This window comes from Tursiops truncatus, chromosome 7 (genome assembly GCF_011762595.2).
Source record: "Tursiops truncatus isolate mTurTru1 chromosome 7, mTurTru1.mat.Y, whole genome shotgun sequence".
NCBI classification, from domain to species: Eukaryota; Metazoa; Chordata; class Mammalia; order Artiodactyla; family Delphinidae; genus Tursiops; species Tursiops truncatus.
In genome coordinates this window covers 26,520,152-26,547,570 of record NC_047040.1, presented here as the reverse complement: position 1 = coordinate 26,547,570, position 27,419 = coordinate 26,520,152, and the positions used below count along the sequence as shown (strand labels likewise).

Below are 27,419 nucleotides of genomic sequence, written 5' to 3'. Positions count from 1 at the left end.
TTAAATTTAAGAAAAAGACTGAATAAGAAATACAGTTTTTAGTAATCAAAATAATTTCAAGAGGAATTTCATGAAACAGAATGTAAAATAAACAAATAAATTTGGTAATAGCTTGAAATTAGAAAAATCCAACTAAAATAAACTAGGGATCTTTGAGAAAATGGCTGATTTCAACTCTAGGGCAGAAATTGTATACAATGGGTATGGAAATTTTTGTTGTGCCAGAGACCAAGGACACTATCATAAAAAAAAGGCATCATGTTGAAATGATTCAGGATTACATGACGTCTGGCATTTGTTTTACAATAATCCATGAGAGTAGAGGGTATATAGGGATATAGATGACTAAAGATTAGTCATGAATTGATTATCGTCAAAGCTCGGTGATGTATACGTTGTGGTTCATTATACAATTCTCTGTACTTTTGTGTATGTTTGACATTTTTCATAATAAAAAGGAAAAAAATATAAAAACTTGAAGAGATTCTTATTGGCCTAAGATGAAACTATCTATGTACCCAAAAGAATAATGACTGTAATAATTAAAATGTATCAACATCTCCAAAATCCATGAGTTCTTATTTATACTAAAAAATCACTACCATCAGAAGTTCTTAGGGCACCTATGCATTACTCTAAAAATTGATAAAAGGAAAAAAAATCAAGAATTTAGTCTGCCTTTTATTTATAAATTCTATGTCAGCGTGTGGCAGTCATGTAGGTGCAACACCCAGATCTCCCTTCAGGAAACGACTTGCCTCCAGCTGTTAGTACCTTTAGGATTCACATTAGCTTTTGAGCCAAGGCCATCCCCTCCCCAGGCAGTCCTTGGACAATGACTGAGCAGCGCAGAACCAGGGACTAACCATTTCTGCCAAATGTGGGACTCCTCTAATGGGCAGCCTTTACTCCAGATCTCCTCCTTGGATTGGACAAGATTTTGTCACATCTGCTTCATGGCCTAAGACTCCTTTATTTATCTCTGCCCAATATGACTTCCTTCCCTGTCCATCTTTGATAGATGTTACCTCTCAACAAACCTCTTGCACTTCTGTGTCTTCTTCTGATTCCCAGAGTACCCAGTTATTCAAAAAGTTGATGATTGTTCTTTTTCATGAAAGTTGATAAATGCAAAAAGGAGTTAGAAAATTAGAAAGTCATCCTTTACAACTCCTAATTAAATAATAGATCTTGTAAATAACTATCAATGGATGTTAAAACCATTAGGTAAAATGTTGATAGGGAATTTTACAAAGATATAAGACTAATACTGTCTGAATCTACTAATCAATCTCAGTGTGTCTAAAAGTGAGACAACTAGATATTATGTCTCATGGTGTGATGCAATAGAATATTCACAGCACTGCATATTAAGTTTTCAGGGCAAAAAATATTGAGCCTGAGTGTAATCAAGCCTCTAGCATTAACTATCAGTTTACAGGTAACATAGGGAATAGAGGATTAAATTAGAAATCACCATGAGAAATCAGTCAGATCAATAATGCTGGACATTCTATAAAATAAATGACCAGGTTTTTTCCAACAAATCAATGGCATGGAGGAAAAAGAAAGTAATAATCCCCAACTCATATTATGAGGTCAGCATTACCAGGATAACAAAACCAGGCAGAGACAGTGCAAGAAAAGAAAATTACAGGCAAATATCTCTTATGAAGATAGATGCAAAAATTCCCAATAAACTATATCAAATGGAACCAAGTAATATGTAAAAATTAGGACACATGATGACCAAGTGGGGTTTATCCCAGGAATGCAAGGTTGGATCAATATTCAAAATGCAATCAATGTAATTCACTAAATTAATAATCCAAAGAAAAAACCCACATGATCATATTGATTGATGTAGAAAATATTTGACAGAATTCAATATCAATTAATGATAAAAACTCTCATCAAATTAGGAACAGAATGGAATCTCTTCAATCTAATCTAATCTTCTACTAAAAATCTACTTTAAAGAAATCATTTTTAATGTGAAAGCCTGAATATTTTCCTTCTAAGATCAGAAACAAACAAGCATGTCCATTCTTATCATTCCTATGCAACACTGTAGTGGAAGTCCTAGTAAGTACAATAAGAGAGAAAGAAAGAAAGAAAGAGAGAAAGAGAGGAAGGAAGGAAGGAAGGAAGGAAGGAAGGAAGAAAGAAAGAAAGAAAGAAAGAGAAAGATAGAAAGAAAGAAAGGAAGAAAGGGAGGAAGGAAGGAAGGAAGGAAGAGAAAGAAAGAAAGAAAGAAAGAAAGAAAGAGAAAGAAAGAAAGAAAGAAAGAAAGAAAGAAAGAAAGAAAGGAAGGAAGGAAGGAAGGAAGGAAGGGATGACATTCATGGATGACATTATTGTCTATGTAGAAAATCCCAAGGAATCTACAAAAAAACTCCTAGAATTTATAAGTGAGTTTAGTAGGCAATAGGACTCAAGGAGGTCAACAAAGAACAGTAAATTATATGGACAATAAACAATTGTAAACCAGAATTAAGCATTAATACAATTTGCAGTAGCTGCCCCCCCCAAAGTGAAACACTTAATTATAAATATAACAAAACACATATAGGATCTCTATGTTGAAGACTACAAAATACTGAAGAAATAAACCAAAGATCTAAATAAACAGACATTCCCATTCCAGGATTGGAAGACTCGGCATAGCAAAAATAGCAATTCTCTCCAAATTTATAGATTTACTGCAATTCCAATCAAAACCCAGCAGGATTTTTTTTTTCTTTTTGTAGATATAGATAAGTTGATTTTAAAACTTGCATGGAAAGCTAAAGAAATCAGAATGGCCAAAACAATTTTGAAAAAGAATAAAGTTAGAGGAATCCCATTATCTGATTTTAAAACTTTCTATAAAGCTACTGTCACTAAGATAAAGAGGAAGATACACAATGAAACAGAAATGAGTCCAGAAGTAGATCCACACAATATGGTCAATTGATTTTTGACAAAAGTACAAAGGCAATTCAATGCAAAAAGATACTCTTTTCAACAAATACTATAAGAAGAATTAGACATCTATACATCTATATGCAAAATAGAAAAAAATGCACCTTGACATAAATCTCACCCCTAAAAAAATTACTAAATGGAACACAGAGCTAAGTGAACAACACAAAATATAAGATTCCTAAAAGAAAACAGGAGAAAAACTTTATGATTTGAGTTTGAGCCAAGAGTTCCTAGATATACCAAAAATGTACTCCATAAAAGAAAAAATTGATAAATCAAAATTCATCAAAATTAAAAACTTTTGCTCTGTGAAACCCACTGTTACAAGAATGAAGGAACTAGCTACAGATAGGGAGGAAATATTTACAAATCACATATCTGAGAAAGGACTTGTATCTCTAGGGGAACAGCCAGAGCCTGACGACCTTGCATATTTCCACACAGGCCACATAGGCAAGGCTTGGACAGCGGCTGAATCTTGACAGAATGACAGAATGCCTTGTGACCCTCCTGGAACAGAAGAGCATGGGAGACCCACGAGGTGCTGCTACAATGCTATTTCTCACTCGCTTCCCTATCTACCCAGGGGGCTGTCATTAGGCAGTTTCCCATTGTTTTCAGGTTCTGGTGGGGTATGAGGCTTTCTGCCTCACCATCCTTAAGGCAAATCTGCAGCTATAAAACTGATTAGCAGTATCATGGAATGGAATCCTCAGCAGGAGTATCCCATCATTCTCGTTGCAGTCATCTGGCCTCTTTTGTTTGTGTCATCCTGTGCAAAGGCCACAGAGGGCTGGCACCTTTGGCTACTCATCTTTGCACTCCTTATGTAAGCAAAAAACTGAGTTTATAAAGGCCTCATTGTTTCTTTACTGGCTGAATCTGTCAGCCTGAATACGCCTTGTGCTCGACAGTTTGAAATATATAAAGAACTCTCAAAACTCAATATTAAGAAAACAAGCAACCCACCTAAAAATAGGCAAAAGATCTGAACAGATAATTCACCAAAGACGATATGTGAAGGGCAAATAATCACATGAGAAGCTGTTCAATATCATTAGACATTAGGGAAATGCAAATTAAAACTGCAATGAGGTACCACTACATATCCATTAGAATGGCTAAAATAAAAAAACACAAGTGCTAGAGAAGATGCAGAACAGTTGGAACTCATATTGCTGGTGGGAAGGCAAAATGGCACAGGAATTCTGGAAAGACAGCTTGACTGTTTCTTATAAAGTTAAACATACATTTACCTTTATGACTGCAAAATTCCTTGCCTGGGTATTTAATCTCAGCAATCAAAATGTCCTTAAGCAGGTGAATGAATAAACTGTGGTACACCCATACACTGGACTCTATTTAGCACTGAAAAAGGAATGAGCTATTAATTCACACAACATGAATGAATCTTAAATGCATTTTGCTAAGAGAAAGCTGTTCTTAAAAGGTTACAAACTATGATTCCATTTATATGAGTTCCAAAATGATAAAAATATAATGACAGAGAACATATCAGTAGTTGCCGGTGGTTACAGAAGCAGAAATAATGTGACTATAAAGGGCATGAGGTAGTTTTGGGGGTTAATGAAACTGTTCTGTATCCTGATTGTGGTGGTTGCGCTAATCTATATATGTGCTAAAATTCAGAGTACTAAAAAAGGCAATTTTATCATATGTATATATACCCAAAACAAGCAAATTTGCTGTATGTTCATTAAAAAAATAAAATTTAAAAGAAAGGGAGAAGGAAAAAGAGAGAAGGGAAGACTGTTGTAAAAGATATAAAAGACAATACCAAAGAATGCAATTTGTGGACCTTGCTTAGATCCTGATTTGAACAAACCAACTACAAAAGGCATTCTTGACGCAACTGAGAAAACTTTACTGTTAATTTGGAACTATATTTTAAATTTAAGTTTTAAAATTATGATAATGGCCTTATGGTTACAAAAAAAAACTTCATCATTTAGATATATCAGTTAGATACATATTCTGAAATATATATATGAAATAGGACCATGTTTGGGATTTGCTTCAAAATTATTGAGAAAAGGGGCTTCCCTGGTGGTGCAGTGGTTGAGAGTCGGCCTGCCCACGCAGGGGACACGGGTTCATGCCCCGGTCCGGGAAGATCCCACAAGCCGCGGAGCAGCTGGGCCCGTGAGCCATGGCCGCTGAACCTGTGCGTCCGGAGCCTGTGCTCCGCAACGGGAGAGGCCACAACAGTGAGAGGCCTGCGTACCACAAAAAAAAAAAAAAAAAAAAATTATTGAGAAAAAAACGTGAGGGAGATCACTGGCAAATGTTGAAGCTAGAGGCTCATTACACTATCTTCATTACTTTTGAGTGTGTTTGAATTTTTCTGTAATTTTTTAAAAAGTTTCTCATGGGGCTTCCCTGGTGGCGCAGTGGTTGAGAATCTGCCTGCTAATGCAAGGGACACGGGTTTGAGCCCGGGTCTGGGAGGATCCCACATGCCGTGGAGCAACTAGGCCTGTAAGCCACAACCACTGAGCCTGCGCGTCTGGAGCCTGTGCTCCACCACAAGAGAGGCCGCGATAGTGAGAGGCCCGCGCACTGCGATGAAGAGTGGCTCCCGCTTGCCACAACTAGAGAAAGCCCTCGCACAGCAATGAAGACCCAGCACAGCAAAAATAAGTAAATTAATTAATAAACTCCTAGCCCCAACATCTAAAAAAAAAAAAAAAACAAAGTTTCTCATGATAATGAGATTTCAAAAATAGCGTAAAACTCCCTTTCAACATTTATTATAAAGCAGTAGACATGATAGGCCTACAGTTGGCTTCTATCTCAATGTCAAATCTTTCCAATGACTCCAAATAAATAAATGCTGTGTGTGCCAAAAATAATACTGACATATGAAAAAAGCCAGTCTCCTAGAAATCTTATACCTTGAGCAATAAACTACTAAAGTTACTAGATTAGTAAAGATTTGCAGTTAGATTTTTAAAACAGCAATTCAAAACAGCTTCTTCTATATATTGTCATTTTCAATGACAACATCAAAGAAATAAAGGGCAAAAATAATTTTAAGGCAATAATTATCATTCTAAAAATCTCAGCCAAAATCCAAAATTACTCAGGTTTTTGATTCTCATTAATTATTTACACAGTGTGGCTTTCTTGCTGTGTTGGTCCAGTCTGTTCCTTTGAGCATTATTATTATTTATCATTTCTTGAGCACTTAGCACTGCATGAGATACAGATGATAAATTCCTTCCCTAGGGGACAACTATCAAAGCCGTACAAGCAAAACACGAAGATAAGCTATTTAAGAAATGAAAACTAAATAGAAGGTTAAGGAACACATTCTGAGTTCCCTGTTTTGCTTTTTGCTGTAAGCTCATGCTACAACACTTGCTTCTTTTGGGGGTGCAAAAGAAGACTGAATTTGCAAGATAAACAACTAGCTTAGAAGAGATAGAAAACAGATCTCAGGGATCATTCCAAGAAAATATCCTACCTTAGAAATCCTTTCACTTTCTGATATAGAAAAATTACAAGAACCTATTCCTAGTTCTAGTGGACCGTAATAACTGTGCGTGTGTGTGAGTGTGATTAAGGGCTGCCCAGCAGACTTTGTGTTCTCTTTCTTTTGATAATACCACTCTCTGCTTCAGGAACTGCTTCCCCCAGTCTGTGTGCTCCTGATGAGACTGTCAATTATAGTGCACCTTTCCCCACCTTATAATGATATTGTGCTGAAGGATGTAGGTCTGGAGCAGCCCAAGGTCATTTTTACAGGCCCTATGATGAAATTTCTCTGCAGTGTGCATTAGGCCAATTTGCAAAGAAAAGTAGAAATAAACAGATATAGTGTTAAGTGCTGACAGTCCTGAACCTCAATGAGGCCCTTGAGACATGAGTTCCTACAGTTCTTTAGATTGTATGAGCTGCTCTACAATTCATTTTGGCTAGCACACTCAAAGTTTTTGCCTAGGATGGTCTGAATTGGGTTTCTTTGTCATTTGCACCTGAAAGAATCCTGAGAAGTTAAATAATTTGCCCAAGGTCCAATGGCTGCTAAATGGTAGAGTCATCATTCAAACCTAGGTTTGTCCACCTCTACGTAGCAGGCATTTCCTACTATGTTACTTTACTGTTTATCCTACAGATGTTTAATTCCTAAAATCTAGTTTCCTGTAAGCCTGGGAAAGGGGCTGGGGCTGGGGCTGGAGCGGTTGGTCTAATTCTCTATTGTTTCCTGGTAGTAGGAGTGAGGTGAAAGTGGCAAATACAGTAATATCTAATAAGAATTTATTTTAACCAATTTTGCGTGGTATTTACTGAGCAAGGACTCAAGTTGGCAATCATACAAACTTCAACTCAAGAGCAAATTGAAGGTATATAAGACTAGGATAGAATGGTATCAAAGTATTTTCTCTACTCTCTGCTCTACCCAGTTGTAAAGACTGCATTAAAAAACAATGCTTAGGGGATTCCCCGGTGGCGCAGTGGTTGAGAGTCTGCCTGCTGATGCAGGGGACATGGGTTCGTGCCCCGGTCTGGGAAGATTCCACATGCCGCGGAGCGGCTGGGCCCGTGAGCCATGGCCCCTGAGCCTGCGCGTCCAGAGCCTGTGCTCCGCAACGGGAGAGGCCACAACAGTGAGAGGCCCGCGTACCGCAAAAAAACAAAACAAAACAATGCTTAATACCCACACCACCAAATAAAATGTTTAGGTTCTTTAAATTAAACAAGAATACACCTATTTATTTCCATTTAAAAACTACTTTATTCACTGTCTCAGCAATATATGCAAAGAAAAATAAGTACTAAAATGATGCTAGCAGTTTACAAATCAATGGCTTATTTTTTGATAATAGTCTCAAACCGAACGTCATTTCCTCACTTTCCTACTTTAAATGCTTACTTTATTTCCTTTACTGCCTTTATCATTATTTGAAATTATTTTGTTTATTTACTTGCTTCTTACCTTATTTATTACAACTTATTTATTCACTTATTAGCAGGAATCTTGCCAATTTTTTAAATCATATTTCTCATCATATTTTTAACAGCCTGGCTTATAGACGACACAAAGTGTAAATCTGTTAAATTAATTAAAAAATTACACTGCTCCAAAATAAAAGTCACTGTTTTGATACCTATAAATACACCAATATCTTGAAACTAAAGGATGATGGATTATTCTGTGTTCTCCTAGAAATTAAACTGGGATGGAAATCTGTTGAAAGCCCAGGGGTCAGTGGTTGAGGCAACCAGTGGCATTCTCTAGTGGGGATTTGCTTCGCTGAGTCTAGTGATTCTAAGGCTATAAGGTAGGAAGGCTTCCTGCTTCAACCAGAGCAGCTCTTCACACAACACGATTTCACAAGGACTCGGCATAAGCTTTGGCTTGAAGAAAGTGTTTCATTACTTAAAAACAGAGGTTTAGGATAGGGTGGTAGAAACCACTGTTTGGGGGAATTTGGACTAAGAGATAGCTAAACATATTTTGCATTGTAAATTATATTTATTTTTCCTTTTTAAAGTCAATGTGCTGTAAATATTATTAATCCCATTTTTATAGTATAATAACAAAATTATTTCTGCCTCAATTTTAAAGATCTAAGTGACTATGCTCTTAGAATTTTAAGGATAAATGAAACATTAAGGCTTCTAGAATCAGAAAATCTTTGCCTTTTAGCTATATAAAAAATTAAAAGTTAAACCTTTTAATTGGAAAGGTTTAGGATTCTACCAACCTTTATAATAGAAAACTTTAGGATATTTGGATTCAAAGATTTCTCCTCCCACTGTGTTAATCTTGTATTTGTATTTGATTTCTTTCTCTGTAGAAAGAACATATAAAAACAGGTTTAGTGTTCCCTCCCTTTCCAGGTTGTATTTTATCTTGAGTAGATTTAAAACCAGATTAGTTGTAATAGGATTCCAGGATGTGGGCAGATGTCTACTTGTCACTGACGATCTCTCTTGCAATTAGCTCCTTCATTATTTCATTGGTACCACCATAGATTGGCTGAACTCGGGCATCCACATAAGCTCTGGATAAATAAGAAGACGATTGAATGAATAAACAAAAGATATTAGAAATTATAAATTTTGTCTTACCAGGTAACTATTAATTGCTTTAAAGTGTTCATTTAATGAAATCCAAACAATAAAAGTTCTTTGTAAATTACTTTTTTTTCTGTATGGCATCCACCCTAGATTGGTATAATTATAAAATTCTATTAAGATATTGATCATTTGTATAGTTTTGTTTTAGCCTGCTTGAAGAGATTACAAATTCAAAATAACATTTCTAAGTATGTTTCTTTTGATTTAATTTTGTAAAATTCAGCACATATAATAACATTCCAAAAAGGGCAATTGTAAATTTAGAAATGGATGGAATGTCTTAATATCTTGCTACCTTTAATGTTTCCCCCCAAAAGCTGAAATCTACTGGTTTTATAAAAAGCAAAAGAGAAAAGAAAGTACATATTTTCTAACATCCTTTAGATTCCCATCACTACTGCTGCCATCGGCAGTATAAACTGATGCTTCAGAAAATATTACTTCACAAAGTTAACAAGTAACTTATTTTTTGGAAATGATTAACAGTCACTCCAGTAATGTATGAGGTTGAAATACTGAGTGGCTGAGTATACTGCCATAAAAAAACAAGAAGGAATTCACTTTTGGTAATGATGACAGCAACCATAACACTATATAGTTGGTTTTACCTTTTCTCATGTCATTTTATCCTCTCAGCTCTGGAATTAGGGAGGATAAATATTATTATTGTTTTGCAGGTAAAGGAACTGAGATGCTGAAAAGTTAATACATATACTAATTAATGGTTGCTATTTAATGGTCACATAACAGATCATTGGCAGCCTGGAATGAAAAGGTAAGTATCCTGCCACTTTGGCAAGTATCTTTTTTATTACATCTCAACATTTTCATTGGCCCAGAAATGTAAGATTAGTTACTGAGTTTTGGACTTTTCTAGTAGACAAATTCAAAGGCATTTTTTTCAAGTATTAAATTTTTTTTACTTTAATTTGAGACAAATTAAATGTGCAAGCTCTCTAGGAACATGACCAATTCTGAACTTTTCCTTGTCCACGTTCACCACGGAACCTTACAAACAGTGAGCGCTCAGTAAATATTTATTGATTTGACTTCTTGTATTACAAAGGAATTTTAGAGTCTCAATAGCTGCTTTCTTATGAAACTTGAAATCTAGAGACATATGTGTTTTCAAATATATTTTTTCTTTTGAACAGATTCCATTGTTGCCCACAAAATCTAGCACTTTCATTTAGAGGACTTACCTGGCATTTCAGCCTACTTCAGCAATCTCAATGCTTTTAGACATTTTTGGATCAGGTTGGGCATATTTTTTTTCACATTAAAGAAGTTCCAATGGAGTAGGTAATGGACAGAGATCAGTAGCCCTTTTATAGGTTACTAATTAAATTCAGTCATCAACTAATATTAACAGAGAATGGCAGCAGAAGGAATGTTTAACCCCACAGTGATGAAGCTATCTCAGGCTGCTCTTCCTAACACTGCAGACAGGTCTTGAAATGGCAAAACTTAAGCCTCACTTGTCATAGGCCCAAGCCTAATGAGTAAGACTGAAGTAAACTCACATGCTTAAGACTGGTTATTTTTAAACAAACAGAAAACAAATAAATAAAACAAAACCAAAAAGCAAAAAGCACCTCTTTGATCTGTGAAACCAAGACTCAGCAACACACACATAGCTTAATCTTAGGATAAAAAAACACAATTAGAATGATTTTTTTTTTTCTATCTCATCAAAGTCTGTACACTTCATCCACATACTGCCTAATGTATCTAATTAGCTTTTTTGATATTATCCTACTACTTTCTCTCGTTATCTTATGAAAAGTTCCTTCCCTATGTCTTTGGGGAGAGAAATAGCAGTCTAGTTTAAAAATTCATACAGTCTTCAAACCAACAAGCTGGCCAAGGGCATTATTATTCCTGAAAGGAAATGTCAAGTCTCTCAAACTGAAACTAGGGATTTCAAATAAGCCATCAAGTTACAATTTTTGCTTGCTATTGACCTGATGGAATTGCCTCCGAGAAAACAGAGACCAAGACTTATGCTACGCTCTAATCTTGGACCATGTAGATGGTTGACTCCTCTTCACCTAACATGCCTTTCTTAGGAACCGAACCAAACTAGACAAGCACTGATCCATGACATGTCTACATACCCTGCAGCAGTTATAATAGCACAGTTAAGTAGAAAAATATAAACACCCATTATTATTTTACTTTCTTAGCATTTTGAATATTGTCAATAAGGTGGATTAATATTATGAATAAAACATGAAAACACACAGGAAAAATTCCAGAGATGATTTAATTTGTGCTGGCATAACTCAGTGTTTACTTTGATTTCATGACTATACAAAGATAAAAAAAATAAATCTGCTTTTGATTAAGGCCTGTTTGAAGTAGTTCTGGAAGGATATACCAAAATCCAAGTCCAAGGACTGATAAAGAAAAGGAAATCATTTAGCTACTTCATGCCTACATTCTGAAGGAAGGAAAAACCCTACTTGTTGCTGAGTTTTTATAAAAAGTTATAAATTATATACACCCTGTGATTAAAGCTTTCTGAGCTTCCCAGTGGCTACAGAAAATTAGTAAATTATACCTAACAGAAGCTCTATGCTGGAGCTTCTGGAGCTTCTGTTTTTAATGTAACTTGAATAAATGTTTATTTTCCTCATTAAGGACTATAAGCAAATGTTTTCAATTATGCTTGCCAAAATGATAAATTTGAAAGTAAGTTTCAATACTAGTTTGATAATTTTTCTCTTTTAGATACTCTGTATTTAGATTAAAATTATAAGAAGTTTTTGGAAGCTCATAGCATTCTCATTCTCAGATTCAAAACTAAATTGGAGTTCTCTCTATATAGCAAAAACTTCCCTGAGAAAATTTTATAAACTGAAAATATTTCCAAGTAAGAGGAAAAATATACCTTCTGCTATGAGGAGGAGAAATGCCATGGAGAGATTACTGAGGCAAAAGACTATAGGAAGGAGGGAAAGAAGAAATTATGGAGATGGAGGAAGAAATATGGAAGAGGATGCTGCCTACTGACAAACTGGTACTGCTTCGAAAGATAACAAGAATATTCATATATAATACAATAAAAAGGCTATATTTAATTTATTTTAAAGTTGAAGGAAGTACAAATTCTACTTAGAAAAAATAATACTTTTGATTTATTTTTAGAGCAAAATAGACAATAAAAATTTTAAGACATGACAACTTAGATCCTTTTTATATGCAGGTTAATTTTTCTATAATGTCTATTTTTTTTTTTTTAGTTTTAAAAAAGTGATAATTTGAAAGAAGACATACAAATGACCAAAAGGTATATGAAAAAATGCTCAATGTCACTAATCACCAGGGAAATGCAAATCAAAACTACAATGAGATATCATCTCACACCTGTCAGGATGGCTATTAACAAACAAGCCTAAAGACAAGTGTTGTCGAGGATATGGAGAAACTGCAATACTGGCGCACTGTTAGAGGGAATGCAAAGTGGTGCATCTCAGCTGCTACGAAAAATAGTATGGAAATTCATCAGAAAATGAAATAAAACTACCATATGATCCAGAAATCCCACTTCTAGGTATTTATTTGAAATAATTGAAATCAAGACCTCCAAGTGATGCTAGCGCTCACATGTTCAATGCAATATTACTCACAACAGCCGAGATGTGGAAACAACCTGTATGTCCATGGACAGATGAATGGATAAAGAAACTGTAGTATAACATATAATGGAATACTATTCAACCTTAAACGGAAGGAAATTCTGCAACATGTTACCACCTAGATGAACCTTGAGGACATTCTTCTAAGTGAAATAAAGCCAGTCACAGAAAGACAAATACTACATGATCCCACCTATATTAGGTATCGAAAATAGTCAAGTTCATAGACTCAAAGAGGAATGGTGGCTGCCAGGGGTTAAGGGAAGGGGGAAATGGGGAGTTACTAATCAATGGGCACAAGGTTTCAGTTAAGCAAGATGAATAAGTTCTAGAGACCTACTGTACAGCACTGTGCCTACAGTTAACAATACTGTATGGAACACTTAAAATTTTGTGAAGAGGGTAGATCTCATGTTAAGTGCTCTTACTACAGTAAAATGAAATAAAATAAAACAAAATAAAATGATTAATAGTCAATGTAAATTAAAGGAAGAATAGTAACCTATTTTTTATCCATTAGATTCACTTAAAGTTTAAAGGGCAATAACATTCATAGCTTAGGAGGAGAAGTCATCCTTAGACTTTGTTCATTTGAGTACGAGTTGCTTCAAACTGGAGGAAATGATCTGGAAATGCATTAAAATTTAAAATATGCATACTTTTGAACTAGCAGTACTACTTTTGGGACTTTGTCCTGTTGTAATCAAACACACATGTATCTAAGATAAATGTATGAAGGCGTTTATTGCGGCATTGTCACAGTAAAAAACTAGAAAAAACCTGAATAATTAACCATAATCAATTATAATAAAATATTATTCAACAATAAAAAAGGGATATTAATCCCTCTGTATAATGATTCAAATAAAGCTTTAGTATGTTATATATTTATATTTATTTATATTTAGTATATTGTATAATGCAGTACATCTTCACTTTTTAAAAATATGACAAAATCCTAGTGGTGAGCTGATAACATGAAGCTGTTTCTACCTACTTGAACACACTCCATAGTCAGCTGAAAAATACAAAGATTTTGCACCTCCTTTCCCTTTGTACTCAATGGACAAAGGACAGTTAAAGAAATTTTCCTTTCTCTTCACACCACCCAGAAGAGTGTAACACAACAGGCATACTCACTTTGCAATTGGGTACTCCCACATGTATCCCCAGCCTCCATGCAGCTGCACGCAGTCATAAGCTACACTGTTCTGTAAATCAGATGCCCTAGATGACCAAAATAAAAAGCAGAAAAGGAACATTTGAAATGAGTTTTCATGAGATGTTTTACAATCAGGAAACAAATTATTTATGATTGTTTAAATGCTTACATTTATCAAACAATTAAAATTAGGCATATTAGCCAACCAGAGAAGATTGATATAAATTCCACGTGAAATAAATCTCAAGAGAATTTTCATATAACAAACACTTTCTTCATCAATTATACTTCTGGCTGGGTTTTTGTTAAGTCTAGAAACAAAATGTAGAAAGCTTAGACTATTTATTAGCTGTTGGCTACCTTAAGCCTGAAAAGAATATAGTAAAAACTTGAATTTGGTCTAATTTATGCAGATTCTCTATGTGATCTAAGTTAACTGAATAATTATACAGTCATCTATTTTCTTTTGCCTTGTGTAATATGTGTTTTTTTCTTCAAATGTGTCACTTCCTACCTAAAGGTTGCAATTCTGAATTTTAGTAACTGAAAAAAAATTTTTTTCAGAAATAAACTGAAAGTAAAAGTGAAAACCTAAGAGGGCAGACCTCTATTAAACTACCTACTATCATATAGGAAACTTATTAAAGATTATTTGGGAATTATTATTCCTGAAGTATATGTATATTAACATGAGGTGCTTGAGAAATACCCTTTTCTGATCTTATCACAACAATTTTAACTATTGTTAAAATCCATGAGATGGCTGGTAGGAACTTTATTCATCTTAACATAAAATACAAGTTAGTTCAAAATCTCTTCAACTTACTTTCAACAGTGGGAAATATAAGGAAAAGGTAAGCATAGACACATTTTCCTATAAAAACTAATTTTTAACTCAAGCCATAGGACAGGTCAGGATGTTCCTGAGAAATACAGTAACAATATGATGATTAACAGACAAGATTCAGGGGGCAATGATATTTGGAATTCTATACATTTTTGTATTTGGCGAGTATCTTAGTAAAATATTTGCTGGGTTAAAACTACTTGCTCCCTCTGCTCCAATATGAAACACCAGTATGTCTATAAACCTGGTGTTTTCAAAAAACAAAAAGGCCAACAGATATCCAAATATCTCTTTTACCAAAAATATCTAAAATATTTTTACTCTTTTTCCCACTAGTCAAAAAACTTGCTCTAAATGTAAACGCAAAATGTCTCCCACAAAAGTGCAAGTTTCTAGTAATTCCACATGACTTTTCAACCTGGCAACTTTATTATTTTGGAATCATTACATAAACCACTATTCTGCATATTTCCCCGTTCTACTTCTGACTGAACACAAGTTAATGAATAATGACAGGAATTTTTTCCAGGTTATTTTTGGGCTAATGAGATGTGAGAATGTTTGTTTTTAAAAGAGGAAACAAAACCCATTTCCAGAATTTGATTTAAACTATGTTCTTAAATCCTAAAATACACAAAAGCCTTATAGGGGTCTTTTTTCCTTAACACATCTTTAATACCATTGCTAATCATCTTTAATACAAATGAAAGTCATTCTATACTACATTTTTTTTTCCTTTTGCTTAATAGAGCATGTACAACTTTTGATTGGTCAAAATCTTCAGAAATTTTTCTTAGATATGGAAAACATCTTAAATAGAAAAATTCTGCCCAATCTACTCATTTCACAGATATCAAAATGTTGGCCCAGAAATAATTTAATTTAATTGCAGTTATTTAATGAAAGAATTGGGACTCTATCTCAGGACTCTAAGTATTACTGTAATTTTGTGATCTCACTATACTGACACTCTTCAGATAATTTGAGATTAAACTACTATTTGAATGAACTAATCAGTCATCCTATTTTAGTCTCTTAATATTTTAGTTTCAATGGCAAGCTAAAAGTTAAAAACCAACTTGAGTAAGTTTTAGCACATTATAAATTTATATGTTTAATGGGGCCCTTCAGCATTTTTTAAAAAGGTGGTTCTTATTGCTAGTTTTCATTTACATAGCCTTCTTCCTTTAAGACCCTCAAGGCTGAGTGTCAAGTTGGAAGAATTCCATAACAATCTGTGCAAACACCACATTTTAATTACCATAGCACGCATACCAATATTTCGCCATGGAAGCAGTGGCAGAGTCCAGACGTTTCGTTTCATGCAGCTGGAGACAGCTGTCCACAAAAGCTCTGGTTACACAAATGTGTGTTTTTAATTCTGCTAGCTTATGCTGCACTGTCTTGAGTTTAAAGGAAATGAAAGGAAAAGATGAGCATAGGAGAAGAGCATATTTTGAGTCACTTAGCATATCAAAAATTATACAGTAAAATATCTTTAGAGCAAAACAAAAGTGGAATTACTGTTTTTTTCCTCCAAAAAGAGGCATATGTTAACTAAACTGCTCAAATTAAAAACCCACTATATTTCATTGCTGAGAAAACTTGTACTAAAAGATAAGATGCAAAAGTAGATAAATAGATAAATAACATTTCATGTTTTAGGTTAAAAAATTTAGACCATCTAGGGAACTTTTCAAAAAACAGCATGACTTTAATGGGTGAACACCATCTTGAGGTACAGTCCTTTAGGTACAGCTGTTGAAAACACCTATTTTTGTCCAGAATCTAAATCCATGAAGAATTTTTCTCTATTAATGAAATTAAGTATACACATTTTCTGCTTTTTTGTCTGGGAGTAAAGTAATAAAATAACAAGCTGGAGGGACAATATCAAAAATATTTATTAGACATTATTATTTTATATTGCAAAGTATTTAATCTAGATCTGTAGAATTCAATGGGAGAATAACAGAATTAGAACACTCATGACATCAAAGTCCAGTACCCCCCAACCTCTTCCACCTTTCCCTGCCCTCCCTCTTATCTCTTTCAATAGCTTGCACAGTCTCTAACTTGAACTGAATGGTCTGGAATTGTCAGCGATAACATATACATATACCTCCTCCTGCTGGCCACAGACAACCAATAGCATTCTTGGAAATCATTCTATCTAGACCATCCTCAATTGTTCTTGATTGCTCTAACTTCAATCAAATTTTCTTGCATTCCTGACTCTTGGCTCTCACACCTTGAACTCTGAGTTTTCATGTGGTCTCTTTGGCACCAACTCTTGAACCACCTTCGGGAAACTGGCTTGAATTTGAAATACTACTGGCTTTCCACTTTGGGTAACCTCCAAAAATACACCCCGTTCTAGTTGATCTCAAGTTCAAGGCTCAGCTATGGTCAGCTGGCTCTATCTTCCTTGTGGAAATTCAGATAGGAACAGAGTTTTGATCATTCTGCTTGGAATTTATGAGTGAGACCTTCACTGTGGCTAATAAAAGGCATGGAAGTTAATGACAGTGGCACTAACTTGGTGGCACAGTGAAACTCAAACTAGAAATTATGAATGCACCCAACGTACACAATGGCAAGTCCAAAGCCATGATTGCATTCTCAAAAGAAGGCTTCCTGGACCAGATATTCAGAGGATGTTGACCTGCCTTTGCTACTTGTTACAGCAATCTCAAACCACAAAACCAAACCCTTAAAAGCATCATTGTAGTGGAGACAGTCTGGGTTCATACCATTTCTGGAAAAGGGTAGAAAAGGAGTATAATAAGACCCAGGACCAGGCAAGACCAGGGTGTTGTCAGCTGGAGAAGGAGCTCTGAGGGACAGACTACTCATATGTGTATCAACATAACTACTACGCTGATGGAAAACCCAAACTGACTGCCTTTCCCTTGGGCTTACTCCATCCTGTTCTAGAAATAGACAATGTGACTGGCATCTAATGATTCTAAAGCCAAGCAGTGGGGAGGCTGGCACCACACTTTTCCACCTCTTGTATCCTGGCCTCTAATTTAGAACATGCCACGTTTACCAAAACTTTCTTCCTCTCGCATACTTTCTCTTACTTTTTCTACCTCCCTTTCTATCCATTTCTATTTAATGAGGCCAAATCTCTAACCTTTAATCAGCACAGATTTTCCCACCCCCACCCCACACATCCAAGTGTACTCACAGAAGAATCTGAAGATGTAACAGGAAATGAAAAAGCGGGGGAATACCCTTCCATATATTGAACACAGATGACTACATAGTCCATGAAAATCCCTGAAACTGAGGTCTTAGCTTACGCTTGGTGTAGGTCAATGACACTGCCCATGACACTTCATTTGGAACATAAGGGGGAATCTGACAAGTCTCAAGATACTATTGCACACCGCCTCCCCACCCTGCGATGGCACATTTGAGAAATTACTATTTACAATATGAGAGATTCAAGATCTCTAAGCCCAATTATCTCATAAGAGAGGTGTTTCTATGGAAATGCTAGGAGCTTCTAGAAGCTGAAGTTAAATTTCAGACCAGAATGGGCTCATTTAGAAAATTCTTGCTTCACTGCATTCAGGTCAACAGGTTTGACAGAATTAATGCCAGCAAGAGTGTATAAGTTACTCTCGGGGGGATAAGAGATAAAATAGTTACATACTCTTGGCATTGAGTTGGGTGTTACCAAACAGATTTAGTCTTTGCTCTTCACTGAAAACACTGCATCATGCTTTCAGAAACTGTTCTCTAATGAATGGTAGGTAATAACTGTACCACACATTATTAGCAGGTGCTTTTGGTGAACGATCAGCATGCTCACAGCAATATTTTTTAACATTCATTAATAGTCACTCATAGATAATACCGCAGCTAGCATTTTATTTAAAAAAGTTTCCCTAAAGTTGCAAAGTGGATCAGATGGCATCTCTTTAAGAGGTCTGAATAACACAGTTCTTAGAATCATAGAATTATGGAATTGGAAGACCCCTTGGAGAAGTTATTGAGCCCAGTATTCCATTTAAACATCACCATCAGGTGTACTCTAATATATTACAACTCAAGTATAAACTACAACAACTTAGGTTTGCTACCTGATTTTATAGTTAATTAACCCCACACTCAAGGTCTAAGAACGAAATATTCCCTTTTTGGAGAAATGTAAAGAAGAAATGTTATTTGTTGCCTCTCCTATTTTTTTCCTAATACTTTGTCCCCTTAGAATCAAGAGCACATACCACACAAGAAATAACTAAAGCTTGTGTTAGAAAAGAACACTGAACTTTTACTTCATTGTCCATGGGTGAAAGAGGTGAGAACAGAAAAAGTCTATCTACCTTAGATTTCTGGGTAGTAAAACTAGTGAATGCATTAAGGGTGTAGGTTCCAGAGTTCAAATACTTTTTTAATCTTGTGCATGTTATTTAACCTCTTCATGCCTCAATATCCTTACTGTAAAATAAGGATAAATATAATATTTATTATATGGAGTTGTAAAGAAAAAAAGACAATCCATGTGGCACAGTGCCTGGCATATAGGGAACATCAATTAATGACAGACATTATCATTAGTTAATACCTGAATTTTACTATTGTATTGCCCATTCCATAGAAAATCGTGAGACTTGACAGCAGCTATGGAGAGTATGGGTGAGACAACATGAAAATCCTGTAACTATCGCAACTTAAGTATGGTAGGTCTCCGTTCTAAAAAGAAAGTAAATTTTAGGGATTTCCCTGGTGGCGCAGTGGTTAAGAATCTGCCTCCCAATACAGGGGACACAGGTTTGATCCCCTGTCCGGGAAGACCCCACATGCCGCGGAGCAACTAAGCCCATGGCCCACAGCTACTGAGCCTGTGATCTAGAGCCCACGCACCACAACTACTGAGCTTGCGCTCTAGAGCCCACCAGCCGCAACTGCTGAAGCCCGCGTGCCTAGAGTCCGTGCTCCGAAGTAAGAGAAGCCACCACCATGAGAAGCCCGCACACCGCAATGAAGAGTAGCCCCCGCTCGCTACAACTAGAGAAAGCCCACGCACAGCAATGAAGACCCAATGCAGCCACAAATAAATAAATAAATAAATAAATAGCATCACAATTAAGTTAAAAATTCAAGATCTACTAAAAAAAATTAAAAAAAAAAATTTCGTGAAACGCATCCAAGTGGTCAGAAAGTCTCAAAATTCAAGAATATCAAAGAGAAAGGAAACTGAATCGTTATATGGTCATAAAAATGAGATTTGGCCAAATATAATATATAACATTTAAAGGTCTCCTATTTCAATTTAATACTGGAATCATTGTATATCCAACTCTGTAACAGGAAGTATAAGCACTTATTGGTTATTCATCTTCTCTGAATACATATCTAGATTGAATATGAAAATATTATTCAAAGATACTTATTTATATAAACAAGAAGATTAGAAGAAATATCTCAGAAATCTCAGAACCACATATTTACTTGGAAAACAATTCGGCTCCCGCCAATGCTATAGATACGTGTGGAAGCAGAATGCTACTGCCACCTAGTGAAATTTTAGTAAACTACCTTTGAAAGAAGGCAGCAATAAAACGGCACTTGCTTTGAAAAGGATTAAGAATATTTCTTTTCTTTTTGCTATCAAAATACATATATACACATATATATTATTAAATAAATAAATATTTTGGAAGAAACTTTTTCTCCTATGTGTAAATATTATACCGATTTTCTAGTTTTGTTTCATGGTTAAATGTCAAATAACATTTAATGTTCTGAGCTATACAGGCAATCTCGGTAATATTATAGTCATTTTTGTTGTGATTTTATATGAAGTTCATAAACGCAGGAAGTGTAGATTACCAAGGGGATGGAAAAATATGTCTGTTTGGTTCACTTTTTATAGTATCCAGAATAGGGCTAAAGGCATGAGTATTTTAATAAACATTTTGAGAAGCAAATGACATTAACTCCACTTCGGATACAGCTGGGAAAGTCAGAGTGATACCAAGTAGTATCACTCTCTTTGTGTTGCTAGGAGGTTATAATGTGTATTTCCAGAGTCATGCCTATCAAATTACATTTGAACACACAACCTTCAGAAGGCAATCAATACATACTTGCTCAGTGAAACAAATCTTGTATATCAACATTTCTCAAAATGAAAAAATTACATGAAAAAGAAATGTAATTTATTTATCGGTAAGAAGATTCATGCATCGATAACAAAGAAACAGAAATATGATTGCTTTATGGTAGCCTAGTGTAATCAGTTGTACTGCATATGATTTATAAGTGTTTGTGTGCATAAGTTTTGATAAATTTAACTTTTCACAATAAATTTCTGTATATTTTATGGTAGTAAATGGTAAAATGGACTAGTATCTACACATATTTTATGCATTCGTGCCATACCTCTATTCTTAATTTTTTCGATATTTCTAGGCTATACAGTTCGTCTGCACATTTTAAGTTGCCACAAATCTCCAAAAGTTTTTCCAATGTATTTATTGAAAAAAATCCACATGTAAATGGACCTGTGCAGTTCAAACCTGTGTTGTTTAAGGGTCAACTGTAATAGCTAACTTTAATGAAAGCTCGCTTTGCCAGGCAATATTCTAAGCACTTTATTAGAAGCGTATTATCTCACCTAATCTTCATAACAACTCTATGAGGTAGCTACTCATATTACTCACATCTTAACAATAAGAAAGTACTTCTGAGAGAGATAATACAACTTGCATAGGCCACAGAGACTTAAGTAGCTGTACTAGGATTTAAACCACACCTGAACTTAACTTCTATAATGCTGTCCTAAAAAGTTACCAAAGTATTTCAGCTTTCCCTTTCCCTTCACAACACCTTTCAGCCAAGACATTCCACTTAGAAACTTTCAATTAGACTTCCAACTCCAGTTTTTTTGATGACTGCATTACCTAAAAGCTGTTCCTTCATTTGAAGGAGAGACTAGAGGGTCTAAAATTTGATTGATATTTTAGTGATTATGGCTACCATATACTGAGTTCTTCTGCAAATAACTTAAACTTCTTGGCAAAACCCAGGAAGTTGAAACACAATCATCCACCTTCTCTGTGCTTGAACCTGGGGAGCAAAACCCTTTTAGTAAAGCTAATACACAAAAAAGCAGGAGGTTCCGCTATAAGTGCATGGTCACTAACCTGATTTGGGTCCTCAATACTGCCAGGAAGCTTACTGTAAGTGTCTCTAGTTAGTTCAGTCTCTCACTCTGAAGAAAACCTTCCTTCCCTCCATGCCCCATTCACTCACATCTTTTTCTTCCCTATTGATAAGGAAAGATACGGAAGTCTCTGGAAGAGAGCTTTTGCAATTTTCTACCAACGGAGCTGAACCCTTGCTCATCCTTTTCTCCTTCCTTCCTGTTTCAGTGGGGGAAACTCCTCTCCTGTCAGGATGGGAAGGCCTATCCTTCCATGTATTGAAACTTTGGCATCCACACCTTCACACTGTCTCAAAGATCATATGCAGTTAATTATGCTCTCCATACCTACAATCTTTCCCTCTTTACTAAATCCTTTGTCTAGGTATTAAAATATGCTCTAGCATTCTCATCCTAATAATAATAACAAAAATTAATAATCTCCAAATATTTCACTTGATCTGCAGATATCTCCCTCCCTCCCTCCTCACCCTCCTCTTCATGCCTTCTAGTTACCATCCTTTCTCTCAGCTACTTCACAGCCAAACTCAGGAAAGAGTTGCCACTCATCAGTATCTTGACTTCCTCATTTCCATTGACTGCTCTACTCACTGGGGTGTGGCACCACACCAGTCCATTAATGGCTCTTATGAAATAACCTCCATATCATTATGTCCAATGGGCACTCTTTGACCTTCATCTCATTTTCCCTCTAAGTAGCTTCCATCCACTTGAAATCCTCTTTTCTCTTGGCTTCTACAATACTTGCCCAATTTGCTTTCTCCTTTCTAGCTGTCTCAGTTTTCTTTGTAGGCTCTTAGTTTCCTATTCTACCTTTAAATCTTGGAATTTTTTTCTCAGGACTCTGTCCTAGGATCTTTTTTGTCTTAATCTCTACTCTCTCCCTAAGTGATCTCATCCACTTCCATGGATTCTATTGTCACCGTGGAGAAAAATGTTGCCTGCCACATAGATAAACAATGGATGTTGCAGTCATCAAGCCAGCAGCCACTGCAGCAGCCCCCAAATGTGCACCCTGAGGGGAGTCAGGATGGAGAAAAGCAGGATACTGGCCCTAGATAGTTAAGGTGCATATCAGAGGAGTAATTTCAATGAGCACAGACTCTTGGATCTTCCCATACATAGAAAAGTGATAAATTCATTACTTTGAGAAGCCTGGTTTTCTTTAATTAACAGTGATCTTTTGATGTTCCGACCACCGGGTTTCTGTTGCAAGACTCCTATATACCCTGGCTCCTCCCTTACCTCTTTGGAACTGTCCCTCAGAGCTATCTGAGAGGCTGTATTTCGTGCTTACATGCTTAGTGTTGTGCACCAAATAAAACATAATTCTCAACTTTTAAGTTGTGCATATTTTTTCAGTCGATACCACCTGTATGAAAATTACTCCATATTCATGTTTAGCCTAGACCCATTTCAGATGAGTAAATTGATACTATCTAATACTAATGACAAGCTTACCTGTATATGTGCAATTGTTTTCCCAAAAGCTTTTCTTTGTTTAACATAGTTCCTGGTTTCTTCAAACATGAATTCACTGGCTGAAACTCCCAACTCAGCAATCAGTAGCCTTTCCTAGAACCCCAAAATTAGGTCTTGAACATTATTCTAATTACACAAGTGATTTTCACATGATTTCAATGAAAATAAATTGCATAATCTTTATAAAACTCCTAAAGATTATTTCTTAACTCTTTATAAGAAAAGACTCCCCCTGAGATTTCTAAGACTATTTTGACACATGTATGTCTCTAAAAAAAATTGTATTTTTATGAATGACTGTCTTTATATAGGTATATAAGTAATTTATTTTCCTCTTCTCTTGACTCATCTATGGGAAGAGAAATTCCAAAGTTGTCGATTTTTATTTATTGATCTCTGCATACCACACATCTGATACACCTGAGGAAATCAACATTTTTAAAGGGCATAGGTTGAATTAGTGCAAAGCATCCAGAGTCAGTTTAATTCCATCTTGCTGGTGATCTTCATATTCTATCCTGTGCCAGTGACCCTAGTCCTTGTCCCATTTCATGTTTAGTGCATGCTGAGATTGTCACCAGACGTGCATCCTCTTATGCTGACACTCCAAAAAACACGGAAGTGAGGGCTGACCCTATGTGGCTAAAACTTTTTAGTCTGAACTTAACAGCTTCCTTTGATTCCCAGGTATTATTAAAAAAGAACAACCCCCCCCCCCCAGAAAAAAAGCCTGGTACATATTTTGGCTGATATTTCATTACAAAGAGCTAAAAATTCTTGATTTGTAGTTAAGACACTAAAATCATTCCAAGAAGGAATCATAGAACTGAAAATCTTATTTTCCTGATTCACTTATAAGCTTTGATTGGATATCCCTGAGTTCAGTTATTCACATGTCCAGCCTAAAAAAGTCATATATGTTTTTTTACAACTTCAAGTTATACTCAAATGACTGGCTATATCACAAGTTTTGTATGCATGGATTTATATAGCTCTGTATTATTCTATTTCAGTCCATTATCTAATCAAAAGACGGACTCTTTAATACTTCTGACCTGTGGAAGCTCTTGCATGAGGTAATAGAAGCCTTTATTCTCTTCTCCAAGTAGGGCACGTGCTGGCAAACGTACATCTTCAAAGAATAATTCTGCAGTATCCTAAGAGATCATACAATTGAATACAGAATTATCTCACTGAAATCTCCCAATAACCTGATGAGGTGATTATTATTTCCATTGAAAAAACAAAAACAAAACAAACTGGAAGCCAAGTTGGAGTGGTTAATGATCACAACTGGTAAGTGGTAAACCAGGGATTCAAACCCAGGTCTATCTGATTCCAAAAGTGGCTTTCCCACTGCAATACACTGTCATTCTAGCTCTAATACTGTCCAATTCTGCAGGTACTGAGGACAAAGGATTTCTAATGCATATCAAGTAAAAGATGTTTTTCTTTTTGGTAATGAAAAATTACCAAATAATTACCAAATAGTAGAAAAAATATTTTCTGTTCTTATTTCATAATTTTCTTCAATTTCAAAAATAGAGGGTATTATCATGCAGTTAATTTTCTAAAGCAGATTTTCAAACTACCCTGATTCACTTCAATTGCTGACCACAGTTGCATAAACAGTGGAATAAATTTCCATAATCATTTCTGAAAAGCATATTTTAAGAATCCAGCATAGGAAGGAAGGTATGATTGTGCTATATGTAGTTCCATATATAAAGCATAATTGAGTAAACTCAATTATTTATAAATAATAAATATGACTTATCTTTATAAATGATTTATATTATGAAAACAAATTTACATTATGACTTACCTGGGCTTTTAGTCCCATTTTATGTAGCTTTCGTCCCTTGACAAATCCTTTCATTCCATTTTCCACCAGAAAAAGGCTAATGCCATGGGCAGGAGAGCGAGCGTCACGATTTGTGACTGCCACTACGATCACAACGTCACTTAGCCACCCATTAGTGATGAATACCTGAAAAACCCCAAGTATACTGTGATGCTCCACAATAACTCAGGTCCATGTGTAAGTCATGATCAGGGGAAAGTATACTCAATAAGACTAAACCGGACAAAACACGCTTCATACCTCTCTCTGTACTCTCTCTGAATATCTGCAGTGTTGATTATTCATACATGAGGTTAGTAAAGAGTAGGGGGAAATTATCCAATGCTTCAAAGAATGAACTCTATTCATTTTCTTCCCACTATTAGTATTGTAAATAATAACAATAATTAACATTATTATGTTCTTTTCCAATTAAAACAAAATTGCCTATAAAAATGATAAACCATATTTTAGAAAGAAGTTTCAGGTGAGAAAACAGAATTTCCTTTGAATGGCACGATACTATTAAAGTATTTGTACTTTCAGATTTATCCGTTTTTGAAAAGGCATAGTTTCGATTTCATGATGGATGGCCTACCTCTTTCCAAATGGCCTAAATAAGGAAGATGCTGATTAAGAAGGGATAAAATAACAGAGATATTAGTTTATCAGATAATATTTATTCAGAAAACAAATATACACAGAGCAAATATGAATAATTATCTTTTCACTCTGTATCTTTCCTGGGTCCTCTCAGCCACTTTCCATGGCTTTAGTTGCTATCCATATGCTGATGACTCCAAATCTTTATCTAAGCCAAATTTCTTGCTAGGTTCCAGACCTGTATACACACCTGCTTCTGGATAGTTCCACCTGATGACTCAAGGAATACCCTACTCCTCTTTAATCACCCCTACCCCTACTTAATCTTGAGTATCAATCTATTTTCCCTGTGTCAGTGAACGGTAAATCACATTATTATCCTGCTTCGTATTCAATTTGACATCTAGTTCTCTCTAACCCATTTCAACACTTTTTAAATCCATTCACTTCCTTTCACTTCTATTGCCATTACCTTATTTTGGGCCTCATCATTTCCTGGTTAAGTTCCTACAACTGGTCTCTGTGCAACTCTATTATCCCTCATGATGTCAGAGGGATCTTTCAAAAATGCAATCTAATCATACTACTTTCACATCTGAAAATTTTTGAATACCTCATCATAGCTTCAGGATAAATTATAAATCTTAGCAGGGCATATAAAACTCATCACAAATTGGCACTAGCTTACATTCCTGCCTTATCTCTTATCCAATTTTCCCCTCACTTGTTTTCTGTAGATTAACTCTACTGCATTACTTGCTGTCCCCCATATTCTAAGTTCTTCCTCATCTATGGGTCTTTGGAAATCTTGTTTCCTCTACTTGGGGGCCTCTTTCCCAACTCTGCTACAATGAATCCTACTCAACCTGGACAAAGTTCAGACATCACCTCTTCCAAAAAGTCTTCCCAGGGAATTCCCTGGCGGTCCAGTGGTTAGGACTCCACGCTTTCACTGCTGAGGGCGCAGGTTAATCCCTGGTCAGGGAACTAAGATCCTGCAAGCCACGCAGCGTGGCTGAAAAAAACAAAAACAAAACGTCTTTCCAAATTCCCCAAGCTGGGTTAAGTGTTCCCATAGCATCCTGAATTTACCATCATCTTAGCATCTTCCAAGCTATATTCAAATGATCTAATTTTGTCTCTGTCCCTTTGAAATAGTACAGGTATAAAATGGTGTTGGTTACTCTCATCACCTACCATCCATGTCCTTTATAATAAGATTTATGCTCTAAAATCCAGAGCACTGATTCTTACAAATAATGGGAAGTGGGCCAGTGATGTTAGTGTTATCTACATGACAGCAAATGAAGGCAATGATGATGGTACGGTTGTAAGTGACACAATAATAAAAGACTCTCAACATCTCTCTGTACTAGGAGGTCCTTGAGGGCGGGGACTATTTCCTATTCATATATCTATCCTCAGTGCTTAGTATAGTATTTGGCATATAGGAGGCCTTCAAGGATGTTTGCTGAATAAATGAGAAAAATATATTCCTCAAAAATAATTCTAGGGAAATCCCTGGCGGTCCAGTGGTTAGGACTCTGCTCTTCCACTTCAGGGGCACAGGTGTGATCCCTGAT

At 35.6% G+C, this 27,419-nt stretch overlaps 1 protein-coding gene across 2 annotated transcripts in view; it reads right to left on the bottom strand.

The window, feature by feature from the left end:
* Positions 1-7,702: 7,702 nt before the first annotated feature.
* ACADL (acyl-CoA dehydrogenase long chain) overlaps positions 7,703-27,419 on the bottom strand; it is a 38,586-nt gene continuing 18,869 nt past the window's right edge. Inside the window, exons 6-11 of one of the 2 annotated variants that reach the window (XM_019938989.3) lie at positions 25,216-25,380; positions 24,446-24,547; positions 23,370-23,483; positions 16,001-16,128; positions 13,857-13,943; positions 7,703-8,999 (exon numbers count right to left, since the gene is read on the bottom strand). In XM_019938989.3, coding sequence (XP_019794548.1) covers positions 8,906-8,999; positions 13,857-13,943; positions 16,001-16,128; positions 23,370-23,483; positions 24,446-24,547; positions 25,216-25,380 — 690 coding nt within the window. In that variant the 3' untranslated portion in view covers positions 7,703-8,905. The remainder of the gene's footprint in view (positions 9,000-13,856; positions 13,944-16,000; positions 16,129-23,369; positions 23,484-24,445; positions 24,548-25,215; positions 25,381-27,419) is intronic. The other variant, XM_019938990.3, reaches the window with a different exon arrangement.